Below are 24,664 nucleotides of genomic sequence, written 5' to 3' on the forward strand. Positions count from 1 at the left end.
TCATTGCCACTTAAAGTCAAATTGAATGTCAAAGAATGAAGAACTGTATGCACCGTTTTTCATTTTGGCATACTGTGTTATAAAATATGACGTTGATTCTAGCCTTAGGTTTCTATACAAGCATCGTGATCATTGAGTAATCCATGATGTTGTCAATACCAGGCTGACCTGAAAAATTAGGCGAATTGGCGACACTGCAACACGGGAATCACATAGCATTCTTAATTTAGGCAAACTGTGCAAAATAACAAACAAAAATGCACCAAAATCTATTTATGAATATAAAATCGAAAGGGAAGTTTTCAATACAATCTGCGTCTCACAACTGGCCAATACCGTATGTTCCCACCAGGCCCAGAGCGGTCAGTATAATGTTCATTTATAATTTAATATTGATATTAATGAGATAATTCACAATACTGATGTCCATCATGTGTTTACCAGGCATTATTGTTATCCATTTGTTTGTCACTCTGTACTGTTAACGAAAATAAACATGATCATTTGTCTCTCTTTTCCCAGAAATGTCTCAAATGTAACATGATTATTTTAATCATATGATCTACCGAGAATTCACGTGAGAAAAAAAATCTTCAAATCTGTCAAAATTAACCACAACTCAGCTCTAATTAGTTTGAATATAAACAAATTAACGTTGTAAGCGCATTATATGTTAAACATCTAGAGCGACAGGACCCAGAAACAGTGACAATTAGCGAACAAAAAAAAGTTTCCATATTTCCGTATGCCCTCCAACAGGACAACAGAATAACATTTATCTTGAAGCGTGTTTAAAATTAGCACAGCATGTTTAAATTAGCACAGGAATTAATTAGTTGTCGACGTCGCTAATGAACATGCCTAGTTTCCTACTCAACACAATGCCATTTTACATGCGTTACCAAAAATGTTTAATTTGTATAGCAGGATGTTATATAAGACTTCACGGCATATTCATTGCAGTATTTTTATCTATTATTTTGAAACTACGGCACTCGTTTAACCATTCTAAACTTGAAAAATATTGCTGTAGGCAAGAACTGCAAACATTCTTATTTAAGGCGTTATGGCATGTAGGGAAAATGATGACGTCACGTACACGTGTCTCATCCTTTAGGCGTAATGGTCCATCCATCCATCCATCCATCCACCCATCCATCCGTCCGTCCATCCATCCATCCATCCATCCATCCATATCCATATCCATACCATCCACACCATACCATCCATCCATCCATCCATCCATCACATGCTTGTGCGTGTATACCGGTATATGTAGCTAGCGTAGTACGCGTGTGAAAGGCGATGTACATGTAGAGATTATTAATTAGATACATGCTGTATTGCATCCCATCCAGTGCCGATAAGTACCAATTCTTTCCGGGAAATCGCCCAATTAAGCATAAATACATCACTATAATACTGACTGATCTACCGACACCTGTTACACAAACTCCCACACAGTGGCATGGGGCTAGGGCTAACAACGTGGGCAAGCTAAATATAGCTACAGTATAGTGTGTTATGCGCAAACTAAAGCTCGACGACGGAGAAAAACCTCGGATCAGATTCACACGAAGTGGTAGTGCCGTTCTCAGCAAGGTATGGATTGAGATTGGGTGTGTTTGTGGGTGTATTTACATGTGTATGTGTTTTGCTGTTTACGATTTGGGCCCTGTGATTTGGGTAAGTCTATTGACGTTCACTTCCTGTGAGTCCGATATATATAAGGGCTTACATACTGTCGTCGGGTGTCGGCAAACCATTCGATTGATTTTGTGTAAATTCTAGACTGGACTAAACAGGATTGTTTACTGGTAAGTACACAAAAGTTAGTAAAGTCACACTTGTACACAACTGAATACACACAAGTCTACATGTATTTATAGATAATACACCTATTTGTCGTTATAATAGCGCTTTTAGTGTAAATCTATTGGGGACTCTAGTAGGCACACTGTGTTTATTTACATACATTCAGATGCGTACCACGTGCATGTGTTGAAGTAGCCCGAGTTTCCTCTGGCCCTGACACCATGGCTGGTGGAGCTGACTCCATTTCTGGCGTAGGCTACACCAGCCATGGTGTTAGGGCCAGAGGAAACTCGGGCTAGTGTTGATGGCATGTTTTTAGGCACAGGGACCGGACAATAGCTACAGCATTCAGTCCAGGTACATCTTTGGCACACGACCCATGTATATATCATGTAGGAACTAATTTTATAGCCATACAACCTGTTAGTAACCCACAGGGCTGAGAATTTTGTACGCTATACACAGATAAATAGAATATCTAAATGTATATTTTGGGCATCATCCTGCCCATGCTGGACCTCTCCTCTGGCTCCTGTGAATCTCACTAACCCCAACTTTGATAAGTCATCTTACACCCCACACTTCTACACACGATGTATCACAGATGTGTACAACACTACATTTTGTATATCAGATGTACATGTAAGGGACATTCACCCGGCCATTAATAACACTTATACACTGTACTCTAGATCTGAGTATACTGTGATACATACAATTCTGGATATAGGTCTATCGTAGTACAATTGTGAAAGGGGTCCCCTAGTGCTTGACCACATGGGTTTTGATCTGATGTGAAAATGTATAAAGGGGTCACCGGGGTTGTCTAATTAAGTGACCACATGGGTTTTGATCTAATGTGAAAAGGTATAAAGGGGTCGCCTAATTAAGTGACCACATGGGTTTTGATCTAATGTGAAAAGGTATAGGGGTCACCTTTAAGTGACCACATGAGTTTTGAGGTTTTGATCCAATGTGAAAAGGTTTAGGTGTCTCCTTTAAGTGACCACATGATTTTTGATCAGGGTGTGAAAAGGTTTATAGGGGTCGCCTGTGTGACACAATTGTTTTAAAATAGATAAAAGTCATATTTCAGTTATTTATTTATAACTTCACGATTTGGTTGCGCTGTGGAAAGCATTCATGTCTTTTATCAAGGTAGCTGGAGTTTGATTGCCCAAACTAAAAATAAATGATCTACATTTTCCTGATCACCTGGGTTTTTCTGGAGTAATTCCAGTTTCCACCTCCCACACCAAGATTGTGACTGACACGGTATATCTGTAACATCTCTAACATCTCCTTTGATTATTTGATGGGGCTGAATGTTTGTGTTCCGGTTATCATCACAGTCTAGGGCACCTTGTTACAACAGTGATTCATAAAAGTACTGATGTATGATGATGTAATTTAAAAATAAAAAATGTTTAACCTCTTAAAGTATTATTGATTTAGCTGTCTTGATTAAGAGATAAGCAATGTCTCCTAGATGGTAAAATGTTGATGAATTATTATGAAATACATGTAGTTGAATGGGAGTAGGTCTGAAAAAGTATATAAAAAAATGTTTCACATACATGTATTTGCATACCAGTTAGCTAGATAATGGCCTTTTCTTTCCCAGGAGTAAATCATTCAAAACCAGACACCTGAAATTAGTGCTTTTAATTATTACCATATTTAATTGCAAATAAGTCCATACCCACTGATTAAGACCTCTTCTTCATTTTTTAAGAATCAATGAAAATATGTTTTTTTTTTAAAATCTATTTTTTTATTCATTTTAATTATACTACAAGACATACATGAATACATGAAAACAACATACAAGTTGTAACATCATAAGATATATATATATATTACTACATCCTCATCATACTTAATTTCATTTTTCTAAAATGGTTATATATCATGATGGTAAATTATTTATAAATAATATTATTGTTGATAATTTGTTACACTACAGCTGGCAATTGTAAGAAAAGAAAACATGTATTTGAACCGTATAATCAGCTATGATAAGGTAAAATTGATAGCTGACGTAGACAAACAAACAAATAAACAAAAATGACACAATAAACAATAAAAACAAATGACCAGAACGTATAAATGCACATGGACTTTAAACAGGACAAATGTAGACTGGTCAGTTACCTATCAGTCAAAAGATTAAAAAAATGTTAAAAATCACTAACTCCACTGACTTCAGCGAAAAGTAACCCATAATGAAGAAATTTCAAGATTTATTTTGTTTTATTTCGTTTAACGTCCTATTAACAGCCAGGGTTATTTAAGGACGTGCCAGGTTTGGAGGTGGAGGAAAGCCAGAGTACCCGGAGAAAAACCACTGGCTTAAGGTCAGTACCTGGCAACTGCCCCTCGCAACCCAGAGGTGGAGGGCTGGTGATATAGTGTCAGGACACCTTAAACACTCGGCCACCGCCCCCCTTCCCCCCTTGAAATTTCAAGAAAAAGATTGGTACAATATTTATTGATATTTCAGAAAACATGTTTTCAGCTAGAAATTTAAAATATATAAGCTTAGAGTGGCTGAGACAAGGAAGCCCTACCCAAACTTTCATACACGTCATACTAAACAATTTTACACTAGGGGAGGGGGGCTTATTTGAGGATAAAAACGGTATTTGATTTTATATTGACCTTGACATGATCAGGTCCCTGGAAATCTCTATATAATGACCTTGACATGATCAAGTCCCTGGAAATCTCAGTATAATGACCTTGACATGATCAAATCCCTGGAAATCTCTATATAATGACCTTGACATGATCAAGTCCCTGGAAATCTCAGTATAATGACCTTGACATGATCAAATCCCTGGAAATCTCTATATAATGACCTTGACATGATCAGGTCCCTGGAAATCTCTATATAATGACCTTGACATGATCAAGTCCCTGGAAATCTCAGTATTATGACCTTGACATGATCAGGTCCCTGGAAATCTCAGTATAATGACCTTGACATGATCAAATCCCTGGAAATCTCTATATAATGACCTTGACATGATCAGGTCCCTGGAAATCTCTATATAATGACCTTGACATGATCAAATCCCTGGAAATCTCTATATAATGACCTTGACATGATGGGTCCCTCAAATACTTCAAAGAATGACACTGTATGACCTGATAAAATCCATTAACGGTTTTACAATGAATGACCTTGACCTGATCAAATACATGGAAGATTACATTGAATGATGTTGACCTGATCAGACACAGGGAAGACTACATGTATAGCACTAAGCATGGTGTTGACCTCGTCAGGTTATATAACTGAAGAATATCATGACTTAGACAGATCTTCACTTCACTAAAGCAGAACTTATTTCTGTAACAGCTTAATATTGAATTAGCTGATTGACCTTCAGTGTTATTTACAGGCATGGGATAACCTTAACACTACATGATCAGGCATTTAGAGGCCATATGGTGACGATGAGACAGCTTTGTATCCCAATGTACTAATTAAGTACATATTGGTTATTACGGGATCAATTAGTGTCGATGAGGTTCAGACACTTTCAACACCCCAGGGTAAGGTCTGGCCAATGGTCCTGTACCTATATTCACCTATCAATCCATTTCTTCACTCTACAGAATTAAACTGTACAGGGGTGTTTATAGGTCAAAGAATTGAATACAAGATAACTAAGAGATGTTTCCTAATCATATGATTCAGACTGACTTTGGTCCAATGCCAGTAGATATGTATTTGATGGGGGCAGGTCAAGGTTTTGTAGTTTGGATGCTTTTGGGGGTGGGTGAGGGCTGTGTGTGTACTTTTTCAGCCTAGAACAGAAACATGTCTTGGTCATATAGGTATCACTGCTCTTCTGTCCATCATTCTGCATCCATAAGCCATTGCCATTTTGACAATTTAAAGAACCCTGAAAAATGTAGCTATTAAACTATGTTTTTCAGCCTGAAACCGTTTGTTTTGCAACAATTATGCACATGCAGTGAATATAATGGCGAATGAAATGCCTGTATTTGAATATTAATAGAGTGATTTTATTGCAGCTCATGTGGTCTGATTGATTTTCTGTAGCTGTCATATGGAACATATAGCTGTGTGTTTACCATACTGTATTATTGTCAAAAGGTCAGAACATCAGTGAATATTTTTGTGAGCTATGAACATGCGTAGACTAATTAAGTGATATAATTATGTTTGTAACCTGAAATTACTTCCTGTTCCATTAAAAATAATAAATTCAGCATCATATCCTTCATTCTATTCCATTGCAACATCTCATCGGAATAATACATACAATAGGTCCTACAACCTGTTCAATCACACCTCATACAAGTAATGCATACAGTATCAAGGCCTACTTCCTGTTCCATGACACCTCATACAAGTAATGCATACAGTATCAGGGCATACTTCCTGTTCCATCACTCCTCATAGAAATAATGCATACAGCATCAGGGCCTACTTCCTGTTCCATCATAGAAATAATGCATACAGTATCAGGGCCTACTTCCTGTTCCATCATAGAAATAATGCATACAGCATCAGGGCCTACTTCCTGTTCCATCACAACTCATAGAAATAATGCATACAGTATCAGGGCCTACTTCCTGTTCCATCACACCTCATAGAAATAATGCATACAGTATCAGGGCCTACTTCCTGTTCCATCATAGAAATAATGCATACAGCATCAGGGCCTACTTCCTGTTCCATCATAGAAATAATGTATACAGTATCAGGGCCTACTTCCTGTTCCATCACAACTCATAGAAATAATACATACAGTATCAGGGCCTACTTCCTGTTCCATCACACCTCATAGAAATAATGCATACAGCATCAGGGCCTACTTCCTGTTCCATCATAGAAATAATGCATACAGCATCATGGCCTACTTCCTGTTCTATCACAACTCATAGAAATAATACATACAGTATCAGGGCCTACTTCCTGTTCCATCACACCTCATAGAAATAATGCATACAGTATCAGGGCCTACTTCCTGTTCCATCACAGATCATAGAAATAATGCATACAGTATCAGGGCCTACTTCCTGTTCCATCACACCTCATAGAAATAATGCATACAGCATCAGGGCCTACTTCCTGTTCCATCATAGAAATAATGCATACAGCATCAGGGCCTACTTCCTGTTCCATCACAGATCATAGAAATAATACATACAGTATCAGGGCCTACTTCCTGTTCCATCATAGAAATAATGCATACAGTATCAGGGCCTACTTCCTGTTCCATCATAGAAATAATGCATACAGCATCAGGGCCTACTTCCTGTTCCATCATAGAAATAATGCATACAGCATCAGGGCCTACTTCCTGTTCCATCACAACTCATAGAAACAATACATACAGTATCAGGGCCTACTTCCTGTTCCATCACACCTCATAGAAATAATGTATACAGTATCAGGGCCTACTTCCTGTTCCATCACAGATCATAGAAATAATGCATATAGTATCAGGGCCTACTTCCTGTTCCATCACACCTCATAGAAATAATGCATACTGCATACAGCATCAGGGCCTACTTTCTGTTCCATCACATCAATCACATGATTATTGATCAGAGAGTTTTGGTTTTGTCAACCTTATTGTGGATATGCACATATTTACTTTCAAGATTTTTTACTGCAATCTTAATAGTAGGTTTAAATTGTATCTATATTATAATCTGCCCTATGTAATATGAAGTCAGGTATATTTTTGCAGCTGAAACAAATCCTGGACAACAAAATCAAAATAAAACTTTTTTTTTTTTGGTTAATTCTACAATAATTTGGATGAAAACCTATGAAGCTTATATAAAGTATTCTTGATTTCCATGAAGGAAGCCTATTCATAGGGTTTACTTTTAGAAGAAACTGGAGTACTCAGTTTAGATCATGAAGCTAATCCACTTGGTGAACCTAAAACCCTTTCAACATGTATCCATTGAATGGCATTGTGATATCCAATATAAAACACCAATACCACAGTAACTAGTTGTCATGTTATGTGAGTTGTCTGTGAATAATGTATAACAAAGTATATGCTGCTAAACATTTACGCAAAGATAAATAATTAAAGAATTTTTTCATTATTGGAAGTATATAATGATTGGCAATTAGTCTGTTGATGGATGCCAGTGGAAATAGGGCGAGAGGTTGATGGACACAGATGTGATTTCTGAGATACAGAGAAACATTATCAGTCAGTTTTATAGCAGCTAACAATACTAACATTGATATATGTCTATCTTCAGATAAAACCTAAAACCGGAGAAAGGCTCGAGTGGAAAATGGATTTTTCTGAAGTGACTTGGTATCGACAGTGGCATCAATTTCATTCATGATTGCTGTTCACTGCTGCATCTGATTATTGGAATGGTTTGGACGCTGTGTCTATAGTCAGCCAAACGCTTTAAAAGTCAATACAGAGAAACAACATGGATGCTTCCATGAATGCCAAACATGGCGAGGATGTGGATTCGCTAAATCATGAAACCTGTGGCTGGGGTCCAGTTCGGCCAAAATTTTGTCAACGATTCCGTAGTCCTCGTTATTTACTTGTGTGCCTTTGTGGAGCGTCATTTATCCAGGTAAGATGTCATAGTGTGACAGATGTCAATCATACTGAGGTCATAGGTTAATCATACTGAGGTCATAGGTTAATCATACTGGTGCCATATGTCAATCATACTGATGTCAAATGTCAATCATACTGGTGCCATAGGTCAATCATACTGATGTCATATGTCAATCATACTGATGTCATATGTCGATCATACTGATGTCATATGTCGATCATACTGATGTCATATATCAATCATACTGAGTGTCATAGTGTCAATCATATATACTGGTGCCATATGTCAATCATACTGAGGTCATAGGTTAATCATACTGATGTCATATATCAAACATACTGATGTCAAATGCCAATCATACTGGTGCCATAGGTCAATCATACTGATGTCATATGTCGATCATACTGAGGTCATAGGTTAATCATACTGGTGCCATATGTCAATCATACTGATGTCAAATGTCAATCATACTGAGGTCATAGGTTAATCATACTGGTGCCATATGTCAATCATACTGATGTCATATGTCGATCATACTGGTGCCATATGTCAATCATACTGAGGTCATAGGTTAATCATACTGGTGCCATATGTCAATCATACTGATGTCATATGTCGATCATACTGGTGCCATATGTCAATCATACTGGTGCCATATGTCAATCATACTGATGTCATATGTCAATCATACTGATGTCATATGTCGATCATACTGATGTCATATGTCAATCATACTGATGTCATATGTCAATCATACTGATGTAAAATGTCAATCATACTGATGTCATATGTCGATCATACTGATGTCATATGTCGACCATACTGATGTCATATGTCAATCATACTGATGTCATATGTCGATCATAATTATGTCATATGTCGATCATACTGATGTCATATGTCGATCATACTGATGTGATATGTCAATCATACTGATGTGATATGTCAATCATACTGAGGTCATAGGTTAATCATACTGATGTCATATATCAATCATACTGGTGTCATGTGTCAATCATACTGGTGTCATGTGTCAATCATACTGATGTCATATGTCAATCATACTGGTGTCATGTGTCGATCATACTGAGGTCATAGGTTAATCATACTGTGCCATATGTCAACCATACTGATGTCAAATGTCAATCATACTGAGGTCATAGGTTAATCATACTGGTGCCATATGTCAATCATACTGAGGTCATATGTCGATCATACTGATGTCATATGTCGATCATACTGATGTCATATGTCAATCATACTGGTGTCATGTGTCAGTCATACTGATGTCGTATGTCGATCATACTGATGTCAATCATACTGATGTCATATGTCGATCATACTAGTGTCATGTTATGATCATACTGGTATGATCGATGGACACATGGTAGTTGAAATAAGTATGATTAAAAATTCCCTGTTATGTAAAATGAAAGTTTTGGTATCATTGCTGTTCTCCATCCTGTTTTCCTCTGTTGTGAGAGCTACTTCAATAGTCCATGAATCCCATTCTATCATTGCTGTTCTCCATCATGTTTTCCTCTGTCGTGAGATCTACTTCAATAGTCCATGTTTTCCTCTGTCGTGAGAGCTACTTCAATAGTCCATATTTTCCTCTGTTGTGAGAGCTACTTCAATAGTCCATGAATCCCATTCTATCATTGCTGTTCTCCATCATGTTTTCCTCTGTCGTGAGATCTACTTCAATAGTCCATGTTTTCCTCTGTCGTGAGATCTACTTCAATAGTCCATGTTTTCCTCTACTACTACTTCAATAGTCCATGTTTTCCTCTGTCGTGAGAGCTACTTCAATAGTCCATGTTTTCCTCTGTTGTGAGAGCTACTTCAATAGTCCATGTTTTCCTCTGTCGTGAGAGCTACTTCAATAGTCCATGTTTTCCTCTGTTGTGAGAGCTACTTCAATAGTCCATGTTTTCCTCTGTCGTGAGAGCTACTTCAATAGTCCATGTTTTCCTCTGTCGTGAGATCTACTTCAATAGTCCATGTTTTCCTCTGTCGTGAGATCTACTTCAATAGTCCATGTTTTCCTCTGTCGTGAGAGCTACTTCAATAGTCCATGTTTTCCTCTGTCGTGAGATCTACTTCAATAGTCCATGTTTTCCTCTGTTGTGAGAGCTACTTCAATAGTCCATGTTTTCCTCTGTTGTGAGAGCTACTTCAATAGTCCATGTTTTCCTCTGTCGTGAGAGCTACTTCAATAGTCCATGTTTTCCTCTGTCGTGAGATCTACTTCAATAGTCCATGTTTTCCTCTGTTGTGAGATCTACTTCAATAGTCCATGTTTTCCTCTGTCGTGAGAGCTACTTCAATAGTTCTCCATCATGTTTTCCTCTGTCGTGAGAGCTACTTCAATAGTCCATGTTTTCCTCTGTTGTGAGAGCTACTTCAATAGTCCATGTTTTCCTCTGTTGTGAGAGCTACTTCAATAGTCCATGTTTTCCTCTGTTGTGAGATCTACTTCAATAGTCCATGTTTTCCTCTGTTGTGAGATCTACTTCAATAGTCCATGTTTTTCTCTGTCATGAGAGCTACTTCAATAGTCCATGTTTTCCTCTGTCGTGAGAGCTACTTCAATAGTCCATGTTTTCCTCTGTTGTGAGAGCTACTTCAATAGTCCATGTTTTCCTCTGTCGTGAGAGCTACTTCAATAGTCCATGTTTTCCTCTGTCGTGAGATCTACTTCAATAGTCCATGTTTTCCTCTGCTGTGAGAGCTACTTCAATAGTCCATGAATCTCATTCTATCATTGTACTGAAAATATTTTAAATAAGTATATGTCACCACAAGAAACTATATAAGCTCCTTCAAAGATAGTTATAATAAGTTATGTACAAAGCCAAAATCACAAACTTTTACTTCATGGAAACAGTAGAAAAGGACGTCACTTTGCGAGTCCAAAAAATTGACTAAAGTGTACAAAGTTCCCATGATTGAGGCGACTGACTTTGATTTTATAGAATCCTGAGATTTAACTGGATTTGCATATATATGCTTCATATCACATATATAATTGTATGAGACCTGTGCCTGGCTTATACTAAAATCTACACAGAGCTAACTCCACAGTACAGAAAATATGGAAAGTAAGAAAAAGCCCTGTCAAATGTACAAATATTTTAACAATCAAGTTAAGAGAACTGACTGTAGGCAAAATGTATAATATATATCATTTGATAAGAGTAATAATTTACCAACATTCACTTCGACTGTATGTACAATGTATGATAATATATATATGTACATGTCAGCACTCTAACAATTTAGTCCTGTTACATAATGGGCACATTGGTGTCATTGAAGGACGAAAGGACTTATATAATTAATTCACTTCTATTGTAATGTCTGATACCAGCTTGATTCTACACCGAAACTTATCAGTAGGCCGTGATGATGAGCTATTCAAATTGTCCTGCATCCGTGGTCCGTCCATCCATCCATCCATCCATCCATCCATCCTTTGTCTGTCCATCACTAAATAATCAATTGTTAAATTATCACTATTTCTTTAGAAAGGCTGAAAGGATTCTTCTCAAACCTCATATGTAGGTTTCTCTTGGTTCCTAGTTATGCCCATTTGATTTTTAGTCTGATGCAGAGAAAAAATGGCCACCATGCAATTAAACAGCCATATTTTTATTTTGACAGTTGAAATTTTTCATCAGTAATTCATCAGAAGCATACAGGAAGCTTAAGGATCTTTATCAAACTTCTTATGTTGGTTTACCTTTAATTTGTTCTTAGTTTTTCCCGATTTATTTTGAGTTTAACCATAAAAACAAAATGACCACCAGGTGGCAGTGTTTGAAGTTTGTAATAACTATTTCCGTTCCTATAACTACTTCTAAGTACAGGAGGGATTTTTCTCAAACTTCAATACAGGTTCCTAAGTTGGTCCCTTAAATTTGTGCTCATTTGATTTTGAATCTGATCCAGAAAACAAATCAAAATAGCTAACAGTTGAAAGTTAGTATTACTATTTCTAATTAACAGTTCTTAGATTTCTCTTAGATTTCATTTTTACTGTGTGATCCCCATATGTTGGTTCCAATTCCCCAGGGTCCCAAGTTAGGCCCATTGGATTTTTGAGTCTGATCCAAAAAACTAAATGGTTGACAGTTGAAGTTAAGTATTACTATAACCGTTCTGTGTTTGTCTTTGAAAATTAATTTTTGCCTGTCTTTGGGTTCTGTGGTTGTCTGCCAGGTGGTCAATTTGTTCTAAAAACAATTTTTGTTTGCCAATTCATTTGTTTGTCAGACAGTCTGTCAGTCTATCTATCCATTTGTTAGGCTATAAATTTGTTTGTGCATCAGAGAATTTGTTCTTCCATCATTTTTTTTGTCTGCCCACCATTTGGTTTTTCTCTCGATCAATATGTCAGTCCATCAATTTGTTTCTTGTATCCATGAGTTTATGTTTGTGTGCCCTTCAGTTAATTTCTTGCCCATGAATTTTTTAGGTCCATTTATTTGTTTGTCTGTCTACGAATTTATTTTGTCTGTCCATCAATTTGTCAGTCAATCCATGTTTTTCTGTCGATCAGTTTGATTTTCTGTTACTGTTGATAAATTGTGACCTGTCCATTTGTTTGTCTCTCTACCTGTCACTCCATTTGTTTGTCTCCTTCTGTGACTCCATTTGTTTGTCTCCTTCTGTGACTCCATTTGTTTGTCTCCTTCTGTGACTCCATTTGTTTGTCTTTCCTTCTGTGACTCCATTTGTTTGTCTCCTTCTGTGACTCCATTTGTTTGTCTTTCCTTCTGTCTCTCCATTTGTTTGTCTCTCCTTCTTTCTCTCCATTTGTTTGTCTTTCCTTCTGTGACTCCATTTGTTTGTCGTTCCTTCTGTGACTCCATTTGTTTGTCTCTCCTTTTGTCTCTCCATTTGTTTGTCTTTCCTTCTGTGACTCCATTTGTTTGTCTCCTTCTGTGACTCCATTTGTTTGTCTTTCCTTCTGTGACTCCATTTGTTTGTCGTTCCTTCTGTGACTCCATTTGTTTGTCTCTCCTTCTGTCTCTCCATTTGTTTGTCTTTCCTTCTGTGACTCCATTTGTTTGTCTCCTTCTGTGACTCCATTTGTTTGTCTTTCCTTCTGTGACTCCATTTGTTTTTCTTTCCTTCTGTGACTCCATTTGTTTGTCTTTCCTTCTGTGACGCCATTTGTTTGTCGTTCCTTCTGTGACTCCATTTGTTTGACGTTCCTTCTGTGACTCCATTTGTTTGTCTCTCCTTCTGTGACTCCATTTGTTTGTCTTTCCTTCTGTGACTCCATTTGTTTGTCGTTCCTTCTGTCATTCCATTTGTTGTCTCTCCATCTGTCTATCCATTTGTTTGTCTCTCCTTCTGTCTATCCATTTGTTTGTCTCTCCTTCTGTCTATCCATTTGTTTGTCGTTCCTTTTGTCACTCCAGGATCCCTTTGTTTAACAATTGTTTAAAATTTGTGCTTATCTCCTGATCAAATGTCCCATCATGAAAAAGATAGTTTGTTTTGGCTGTAGTCAGCAATAAAAACATTTTTAATGGGCTGTCTTAATGTACAGAGGTTTGTTCGTTCCTGGCTTGGCCTGACAGTATTCCCAGACAAGAGATATGTCCAGCTCATGTTTCACTGGATCAAATCTGTTGGGAAAGCAAACATATGCTGATAACCTTCTAGAATAATTTCTGGTTTTTTGTTTACATGTATGAATGACAGACTATGCTGCAAATATGTATATAATACACATACATTTGCATGTCTACATGTTCATAATGAATACAGTATGAAACATACCAGGTGTATCCATGTTCTTTATGGATGTTTTGATATATGAAATTTTATGTTGTATCAGAAAAAGGATTGTAACAAACTTAATTAACACATGTTTTACTTTCATGTTCATTATATTCCGTCTGACCAGCCGGAATAATGTCAGTGTTCAACTGTAAGACAAGATCTATATACCATTTGTGTGCTCAAATTAGCCCCATCCTATATATAGTGTTAAGGTTTTGTACCATATTTATCCTCTAATCAGCCCCATCCTATAATGTAAAAGTTTTGTACCATATTTATCCTCAAATAAGCCCCATCCTATAGTGTTAAGGTTTTGTACCATATTTATCCTCAAATGAGCCCCATCCTATAGTGTTAAGTTTTGTACCATATTTATCCTCAAATAAGCCCGGCCATCCTATAGTGTAAAGGTTTTGTACCGTATTTATCCTCAAATAAGCCCCCTCCTTTAGTGTAAAAGTTTTGTACCGTATTTATCCTCAAATAAGCCCCATCCTATAGTGTTAAGGTTTTGTACCATATTTATCCTCAAATAAGCCCCCTCCTTTAGTGTAAAAGTTTTGTACCGTATTTATCCTCAAATAAGCCCCATCCTATAGTGTTAAGGTTTTGTACCGTATTATTGAATAAGTCTTCCAAGGAATTGCACAATACCGGCAGGTGTCCTTGTACAAGTACGTATTACATGTACGTCTTGTTGTAAAGTCACCACGAACAGGAGATGTCTTAGAAGCTATCCGTTGTAAAGTCACCACGAACAGGAGATGTCTTAGAAGCAGGATAGCTACCTTGCATGGCCTTACCAGGATGAAGACAATGGGGCAGATTCTTTGCTTGCAGACTATTATTATATTAAGCAGTTATAGGAATAATTCATCTGCTTTGATCTGCTATATTAAGGAACAATGCAAACACTATAGGAACAGTTGATCGGTTTTAGGAACAGTTGATCGCATATAGGAAGAATGATTCTACCATAGGAAGAATTCATCTACTATAGGAAGAATTCATCTACCATAGGAAGAATTCATCTACCATAGGAAGAATTCATCTGCTATAGGAAGAATTCATCTGCTATAGGAAGAATTCATCTACTATAGGAAGAATTCATCTGCAATAGGAAGAATTCATCTGCTATAGGAAGAATTCATCTGCTATAGGAAGAATTCATCTGCTATAGGAAGAATTCATCTGCAATAGGAATAATTCATCTACTATAGGAAGAATTCATCTACCATAGGAAGAATTCATCTGCAATAGGAAGAATTCATCTACCATAGGAAGAATTCATCTACCATAGGAAGAATTCATCTGCTATAGGAAGAATTCATCTGCTATAGGAAGAATTCATCTACTATAGGAAGAATTCATCTACCATAGGAAGAATTCATCTGCAATAGGAAGAATTCATCTACCATAGGAAGAATTCATCTACCATAGGAAGAATTCATCTACCATAGGAAGAATTCATCTGCTATAGGAAGAATTCATCTACCATAGGAAGAATTCATCTACCATAGGAAGAATTCATCTGCTATAGGAAGAATTCATCTGCAATAGGAAGAATTCATCTGCAAAAGGAAGAATTCATCTACATAAGGAAGAATTCATCCTATGGAAGAATTCATCTACAAATATCATGATAGAAGAATTATCCACAATATCTCTATAGGAAGAATTCATCGGCTATAGGAAAATTCATAAAGGAAGAATCATCTGAATAAATCTACATAGGGGGAAGAATTCATCTACTATAGGAAGAATTCATCTACCATAGGAAGAATGTAAGAATTCATCTGCTATAGGAAGAATTCATCCATACTGCCTTTCAAACAGCAAGAAAGGGTTACATTGTATGTAGTACTAATTCCTTAAGAATCTCTCATTGCTCTAATTCCCAGTTTGAAAAGGTTTGTTTGGCAGTTTATCAATTAAGAAAACAGGATACAAATCTGGGGATGTTGCTGTAAAGTCTGGACTGGCTGATACCTACACTTTGTCTGGTCTAAGTGATCTGATGCCCTAGACCTGGTTTGGACTGGGTGATCTGAGGCCCTAGACCTTGTTTGGACTGGGTGACCTGAGGCCCTAGACCTTGTTTGGACTGGGTGATCTGAGGCCCTAGACCTTGTTTGGACTGGGTTATGGGGACCTAGACCTTGTTTGGACTGGGTTATGGGGACCTAGACCTTGTTTGGACTGGGTGACCTGAGGCCCTAGACCTTGTTTGGACTGGGTGATCTGAGGCCCTAGACCTTGTTTGGACTGGGTTATGGGGACCTAGACCTTGTTTGGACTGGGTTATGGGGACCTAGACCTTGTTTGGACTGGGTGACCTGAGGCCCTAGACCTTGTTTGGACTGGGTGACCTGAGGCCTTAGACCTTGTTTGGACTGGGTGGTCTGAGGGCCTAGACCTTGTTAGGACTGGGTGATCTGAGGGCCTAGACCTTGTTTGGACTGGGTGACCTGAGGCCCTAGACCTTGTTTGGACTGGGTTATGGGGACCTATACCTTGTTTGGACTGGGTGATCTGAGGCCCTAGACCTTGTTTGGACTGGGTTATGGTGACCTAGACCTTGTTTGGACTGGGTGACCTGAGGACCTAGACCTTGTTAGGACTGGGTGGTCAGAGACCAGAGACCTTGTTTGGACTGGGTGATCTGAGGCCCTAGACCTTGTTTGGACTAGGTGGTCTGAGGCCCTAGACCTTGTTTGGACTAGGTGGTCTGAGGCCCTAGACCTTGTTTGGACTGGGTTGTCTGAGGGCCTAGACCTTGTTTGGACTGGGTGACCTGAGGCCCTAGACCTTGTTTGGACTGGGTTATGGGGACCTAGACCTTGTTTGGACTGGGTGGTCTGAGGCCCTAGACTTTGTTTGGACTGGGTGATCTGAGGCCCTAGACCTTGTTTGGACTGGTTGTCTGAGGGCCTAGACCTTGTTTGGACTGGGTGACCTGAGGCCCTAGACCTTGTTTGGACTGGGTGGTCTGAGGCCCTAGACCTTGTTTGGACTGGGTGGTCTGAGGCCCTAGACCTTGTTTGGACTGGGTGATCTGAGGCCCTAGACCTTGTTTGGACTGGGTGATCTGAGGCCCTAGACCTTGTTAGGACTGGGTGATCTGAGGCCCTAGACCTTGTTTGGACTGGGTGATCTGAGGCCCTAGACCTTGTTTGGACTGGGTTGTCTGAGGGCCTAGACCTTGTTTGGACTGGGTGACCTGAGGCCCTAGACCTTGTTTGGACTGGGTTATGGGGACCTAGACCTTGTTTGGACTGGGTGGTCTGAGGCCCTAGACCTTGTTTGAACTGGGTGACCTGAGGCCCTAGACCTTGTTTGGACTGGGTTATTGGGACCTAGACCTTGTTTGGACTAGGTGGTCTGAGGCCCTAGACCTTGTTTGGACTGAGTGGTCTGAGGACCTAGACCTTGTTTGGACTGGGTGACCTGAGGCCCTAGACTTTGTTTGGACTGAGTGTTCTGAGGACCTAGACCTTGTGTGGACTGGGTGATCTGAGGCCCTAGACCTTGTTTGGACTGGGTTATGGTGACCTAGACCTTGTTTGGACTGGGTGGTCTGAGGCCCTAGACCTTGTTTGGACTAGGTGGTCTGAGGCCCTAGACCTTGTTTGGACTGGGTTATGGTGACCTAGACCTTGTTTGGACTAGGTGGTCTGAGGCCCTAGACCTTGTTTGGACTGGGTGGTCTAAGGCCCTAGACCTTGTTTGGACTAGGTGGTCTGAGGCCCTAGACCTTGTTTGGACTGGGTTATGGTGACCTAGACCTTGTTTGGACTGGGTGGTCTGAGGCCCTAGACCTTGTTTGGACTAGGTGGTCTGAGGCCCTAGACCTTGTTTGGACTAGGTGGTCTGATGCCCTAGACCTTGTTTGGACTGGGTTATGGGGACCTAGACCTTGTTTGGACTGGGTGACCTGAGGACCTAGACCTTGTGTGGACTGGGTGGTCTGAGGCCCTAGACCTTGTTTGGACTGGGTGGTCTGAGGCCCTAGACCTTGTTTGGACTGGGTGATCTGAGGACCTTGTTTGGACTGGGTGGTCTGAGGCCCTTGACCTTGTTTGGACTGGGTTATGGTGACCTAGACCTTGTTTGGACTGGGTGATCTGAGGCCCTAGACCTTGTTTGGACTGGGTGACGAGCACTTTGAAAGGACTTTGAAAATAAAACATGGAGAGCACGACCAGGTAAATGGTGTTATACCACCACTGCAGGTGTTCAGGAAGGAAATGGTGCCTTCTAATTCATTGTCAACTTCAGCCATACAAATGTAGATAAATCTGTGGTGAATCAGAAAAGCGGATGTATATGAATTATATATGTATTTGGGGGATCGGACTGTGAGATAACAAAGTGAGAAACAGCGTAGTTTAAATAGACAGGGGAGATATTACAAGGGTGACAAAATATAAAGTAGAAAGGGGAAAAGGCAAAAATGGAATATGATAAGAAAAGATATGGAAGAAAAGAAAGAAGAAATAAATGGAATTGAGAAGATAGAAGAAAACATAACAAAGCAAATGAGCACAGGGGTTAGTCTGGTTCCTATCTAGAATATTGAAATTATAAAAATAAAAGTTATAATTTCCATCTATTAGAGATTTGTCTAATTCTAGGGATTGGTCATCAGTTTGATAAGGTGAAGATACAGTAAGTATTTGAATATGGCTGGTCATTTCAATACAAAGACTGGTACTGATAATTTTATGCAGTGATATACAGGAGAGGAGGTCCAGTTGGGTTTTTTCCAACACTTCAGCTAAATCAGTATGAATAAATGAAGAATGTAAATGTGAAATCAAATTTTTTTTATTAAGACATGTGTTACACAGTGTTGGGTTCTGAATACCTTGGAAGTTGTAAACAGGATGGAGAATATTTGTTTTGTTTATGATATGTGCCTTGTAGGAGTATTTAGTTACACCCAGGTTGTGATATGCGGGAGAAATATTAAAAGTCTAGTTAGCTTCTCATGATAAAGTAAAATTTTCGATATTTTTCAATTAATGATGATGTGATGTGAACCCTGCCAACTTGGCTAAGCTCATTCAGCAGAGTGTTCTAGCAAAGCAAATATTGAAATATAAAGTAAATAATTTATAGCAACCTTCAGTTTATGAAGATAAAAAAATACTCCAGTTGTAAAGGCCTTCCTTTAATGTATTTAGTTTTCCACTATTAATTTTAAACATTGTGGTTGTCCAAAAGGATACCAGACTGTACATTTAAGTATCTGAAGTATTAAGTGTACACTTGTATGATTCAGCACAAGGTACAGAACCCAGCCCTTCAATACGTTTAATTTTGCTATGAGAATTTTGAGAATTCTGTTGGGTAATGATTATACATAGACCCTGGGGTCAGATGTCAGTGAGTGGGTGTTCTCGGAGTTCAAGTTTATATCCTACCCCATGTTTTAAATGGATCGATTTATAAAACCAAAGTTGATATAGTTTTGATAATGAAAAGTGTTTACGATGTTGATATCTTGAAAAGTTGATCATAAGAAATTAGAGATAATTCAGGTGATATACATTAACCATTTGACAGACTTCATTGTTATTTAAATCGAAAATTGCTGATGATTTTGAAAGTCATTTATAAAAACTTACAAGATGTTTAAAAAACTATTTGACAAACTTCATTGTTCAGATGGAATGTCATTTATAAGAAATAGAGATAAATTAAAAGCATATATATATAAACAATTGACAGCACCTATATCAACTAGGTTGTCCATCTGTCTGTCTGCTTATCCAATTTATTCTTTTGCACAATATTGATGGAAGTAGATGTTTATCAAATTTTGCATAATGATTTTTCATGCATCCTCTTTGCTTTTTAAACTGGTGAACATTTTGTTATGACATTATCCAGCAAAATTGGTCACAATACAACATGAAATTAGCTGATCAAAGGTTAAGGTCATCAGATCAAAGGTCAAGGTCAAATTTTGTATCTTTTAACTGTAAAGTTGCTTGGAATCTAGCAAGGTGTCAAGTGGTCAAATCAGTAGTTCCTAAATTTGGTCTTTGATATAAAATATCAAAATGTTTACTCTGCAAATTGTATGTTGATGGGAACGTTGAACAAGAATGATGATAAAGTAGTATCATCATGATCAGTGGCCCAATTAATGTTAATTGATATTAAATAGACATATTATATTAGCAAAAGTTGTTCTGGAAAATTGAACATATAACAGTTTGATGTCAATGTAACACTCTACTTATTACATTTACCCTAAAGGGTCAGACACATAGCTGGCCCATTTACCCTAAAGGGTCAGACACATAGCTGGCCCATTTACCCTAAAGGGTCAGACACATAGCTGGCCCATTTACCCTAAAGGGTCAGACACATAGCTGGCCCATTCTGATATGTGTCAGTGATCTAGTCTTCAAAGTTTTTGTTTGTTTGTAGCTAAATATCTGCTGACTATTGCAGTCTAACATTGTTGTGTTGGTAAACTGAGCTGGCTTCCTTTTTTACTAAGAATGGTACACTGGAAATTGTCCAAGATCGAGAGTAGCCCACCAAAGTCATATCCAGCAACATATTGACTGGGTTCTGGATTTTGTGACTGACTTCACCGGTGTACCCTCCACCCACATGTATGGCAGGCCTACCATGCCAGGGTTCTGGATGTTGTGACTGCTCCCCCTCATCCATCACAGCCTTATAGCATGTTTCTGATTCATTCACAGGAGGAAAACAAGAAAATGTACACACCATAAACAAATACTTAATTTACCCTCACACAAGCTTCCTCCCCAGGTGTACGAGTACCATATTTATCATCAGATAAGCCCCTCCCCAGGTGTATGAGTACCATATTTATCCTCACATAAGCTTCCTCCCCAGGTGTATGCATGAGTACCATATTTATCCTCACATAAGGCTCCTCCCCAGGTGTACGAGTACCATATTTATCATCACCTAAGGCTCCTCCCCAGGTGTACGAGTACCATATTTATCCTCACATAAACCCCCTTCCTAAGGTGTACGAGTACCATATGTATCCTCAGATAAGCTTCCTTCCCAGGTGTATGAGTACCATATTTATCCTCAGATAAGCCCCCTCCCCTGGTGTAAAATTTTAGTACCATATTTATCATCAGATAAGCCTCCTCCCCAGGTGTACGAGTACCATATTTATCCTCACATAAGGCTCCTCCCCAGGTGTACAAGTACCATATTTATCCTCACATAAGCCCCCTCCCCAGGTGTACGAGTACCATATTTATCCTCACATAAGCCTCCTCCCCAGGTGTACGAGTACCATATTTATCCTCACATAAGCCCCCTCCCCAGGTGTACAAGTACCATATTTATCCATACATAAGCTTCCTCCCCAGGTGTACGAGTACCATATTTATCCTCGCATAAGCCCCCTCCCCAGGTGTACGAGTACCATATTTATCCTCACATAAGCCCCCTCCCCAGGTGTACGAGTACCATATTTATCCTCACATAAGCTTCCTCCCCAGGTGTACGAGTACCATATTTATCCTCACATAAGGCTCCTCCCCAGGTGTAAAATTTTAGTACCATATTTATCATCAGATAAGCCCCCTACCATATTTATCATCAGATAAGCCCCCTCCCTTGGTGTAAAAGTTCAGTCTCCATAGATAGAAGGGTGTTAGGGTGCTTTACCATGACCTTTATAGCTGTTTTCTCTTGGTGAGGAGGGGGTAAACTTTACTTTTGTTTATTTTGGGAAAGATCATTTTTGAGGATCATATGTTGAGATGCCATTGGAAATGATTAAAAGTTGGTGAGAACTATATATATGTATGAGATTGCAGTTGATGGTATGATTACATATTGGAACAGACTGATCCCCAGGGACTGAAGGGCGAGGCCAATACGGGTCAAATTGAATGAAATTAAAAATAAAAAATTATATGGGGAAATCACATTTTTTAGGATTATTTGGTAGATAATCGAACTTTGGTTAAAATGATCAATATGGAATGACAGTTGATGGTACATTGTATACACATATTCAATTCTGTGCTAAAATTGAACACAGCATGGTCATTGACCTAGTATATGGTTTGACGTCCTTTAGAAGATTTGACCTTTAGATGTAGGGACCTCAGACCTTCTGTGAAATGTACTGACCCTGTAGGGAAATATTGTTTTATTATCATTAATGTGTGTGACAGTTTGACAACTTTCTATAATCACAAACACATCAAAATGTCAGACCCCGATGGAACAGCTGGTAGCTGACAGCCAATTTTATCTAGCAATTTGCACGAATTATATGTTCAGACTAGAAATAATTTATTGAAATATGTATATTATCTTCAAATTGAAATGATTAGTAAATATGTTGACAAGAGAGAAACTTCAGAAATGTTATATTAAATATTTGAAATTTTCAAAATACATTTGTATTTTGTTGATTATACATTGTATGTGAAACTTTATACTGAGATTTAGGTGGTCGGGTGGTGCAATGCTGACACATATGCCTTTCACCTACAGTATTGCTAGGCGAGGGGAGGTATGGGGTGCCTTTCACCTACAGTATTGCTAGGCGATGGGAGGTATGGGGGGGTCACATGCCCAATTGTTAAGGATTTCACTGGTTACTCCAGTTTCCTCCCACAATAAGGCCTGTGTATGCTTCCATCTGGGCCAACAAGAGTGACTTATTAACGTCAGGATGCCTTTGGCACCTGCCGTTATAGTCGTGGTGGGTAAATGTTGTTAGTGACACTTTTGTTCCCGGCTAACAATTCCTCTTTTCTGTCATACAAATGATATACATCCGCAGCCTAATATATAGTTCCTATTTTGACAGCAATTATTGACACGATTTAACTGATGGTTCCTGTGTTTATCGCAATTATTTAAAATGAAATATGAACGTTTGGTGTTCTATACTATTTTAGAGTATAAATATAAACATTTTCCTCGTCAGTATATGCAATTTTGTTGGCATAGGATTACGTAGTTCTGTCTCAATCCTGCCTTGAAAATGAAAGTAAAAAAATCAGTTTGATCGTCGTGGAAATTTACATGCATTCACAGATAAACTATCCACATGTCTTAGACTCATATGTTGATCCTGAGTTCATATGCAGGAACATTTCATATAAGCCCAAAACCAACCCTATTTTACGTAGTCAAATGCAGCCAAACATTCCACAGGTTAACTTCAGCTGTCACATGACTAATCACGTGATCATCGCTAATCAGCCAAAATGGCGGTTATGTCTAATGTAACTAAACCAACGACCGTTCGCAGTTTCATATTTATTTGTATGTCGCTAGAATACGCAAGAAATACCACCAGGAATTGAAGGCAAGTTGTAACAAACTACATTGCCGTTTTTCATGAGGATTTTATTAAATAAGGTTGTTATTTGTTTATTTGAAAAGAATCTAACGATTATGATCCGTGACTGATGTACTGGCGTCTTGTCAAAACTAGATATGTCTCGTCGGACAACGCGACCGCAATTTTCTATCGGAGTTAAAATATGGTATTAGGGGTCATAAAATAGATGTTTGCTAGGCCTAATTAACATCTTATAGTATAAATAAAATTTAAAAAAAACTTAGGCAGTGTACATCTTGGATTTTATCTTTGGCTGTACAACATGTTCTGTTGATTTTTTTCAAAGTTTACAAGCAGCTTTACTGATTCAGGAGTATATCAATAATCTTCCACAAGCATTAAAGAAATAGGCAAAGAACTATACTCAGCTATTGGAAAGTTGTCAGCAGATCAATATGTTATACATGTTTTCTTGAATATACATGTATATAGAATAGGAATAACCAGATTAAGACATTTCATCTGATACAAATGTAACTCTCTGACTATAAAATCCAATTTTAAATTTCTTATTATATGACCTCAGACCCTGACGTTTCTCAGGGCCTTTGGCCCTTTGATATTTACATGTAAGCTGGTATAACTTATTTCTCAATTGTTGTAAATTTAGACCAATGTCCATGTCCAGTTCAATATTACAACCCTTTTGTTTAACAATTAATTGTTGGTTTTGAAATTTTATAGGAATATTTTATGTCCAAATTCCCCATACCACTTCAAAATACCATGCCACACCGGTATATCATCAAAAGAATGCTGGACTTAGATTTGTGGGCTTTGAAGCTTTGTCTAATGATGTCCCATTCTTGGCCTCTTTGTCTAATGATGTCCCATTCTTGGCCTCCATGTACACACAAGGCTGCAGTATTTTCATCTTTTATCAGTTTATACATGTATTGATAAGATTTAATAAAATAACACCTATTTTGTCGATTTTGAGACAAACAAGGTAATGTTCTGACCTTCTTATTAAAAGCACCAGACAAGGGTTTACACAAAAGACACTAAGATTTAACTCCTTACTAATTTATATTTAGATACATCAGAGAAAAAAATGAACCAAACTGCACCATACAGTTGTTT

General features: G+C 38.2%; 1 protein-coding gene across 2 annotated transcripts in view; it reads left to right on the forward strand.

Moving 5' to 3' along the window:
• The first annotated feature begins 1,475 nt into the window (after window positions 1-1,475).
• Window positions 1,476-24,664, forward strand: part of LOC117316546 (solute carrier organic anion transporter family member 4A1-like) — a 55,501-nt gene continuing 32,312 nt past the window's right edge. Inside the window, exons 1-2 of one of the 2 annotated variants that reach the window (XM_033871185.1) lie at window positions 1,476-1,602; window positions 8,083-8,418. In XM_033871185.1, coding sequence (XP_033727076.1) covers window positions 8,266-8,418 — 153 coding nt within the window. In that variant the 5' untranslated portion in view covers window positions 1,476-1,602; window positions 8,083-8,265. Of the gene's footprint in view, window positions 1,603-1,737; window positions 1,818-8,082; window positions 8,419-24,664 lie in introns of those variants that run through there. The other variant, XM_033871184.1, reaches the window with a different exon arrangement.

This window comes from Pecten maximus, chromosome 18 (assembly GCF_902652985.1).
Source record: "Pecten maximus chromosome 18, xPecMax1.1, whole genome shotgun sequence".
NCBI classification, from domain to species: domain Eukaryota; kingdom Metazoa; phylum Mollusca; class Bivalvia; order Pectinida; family Pectinidae; genus Pecten; species Pecten maximus.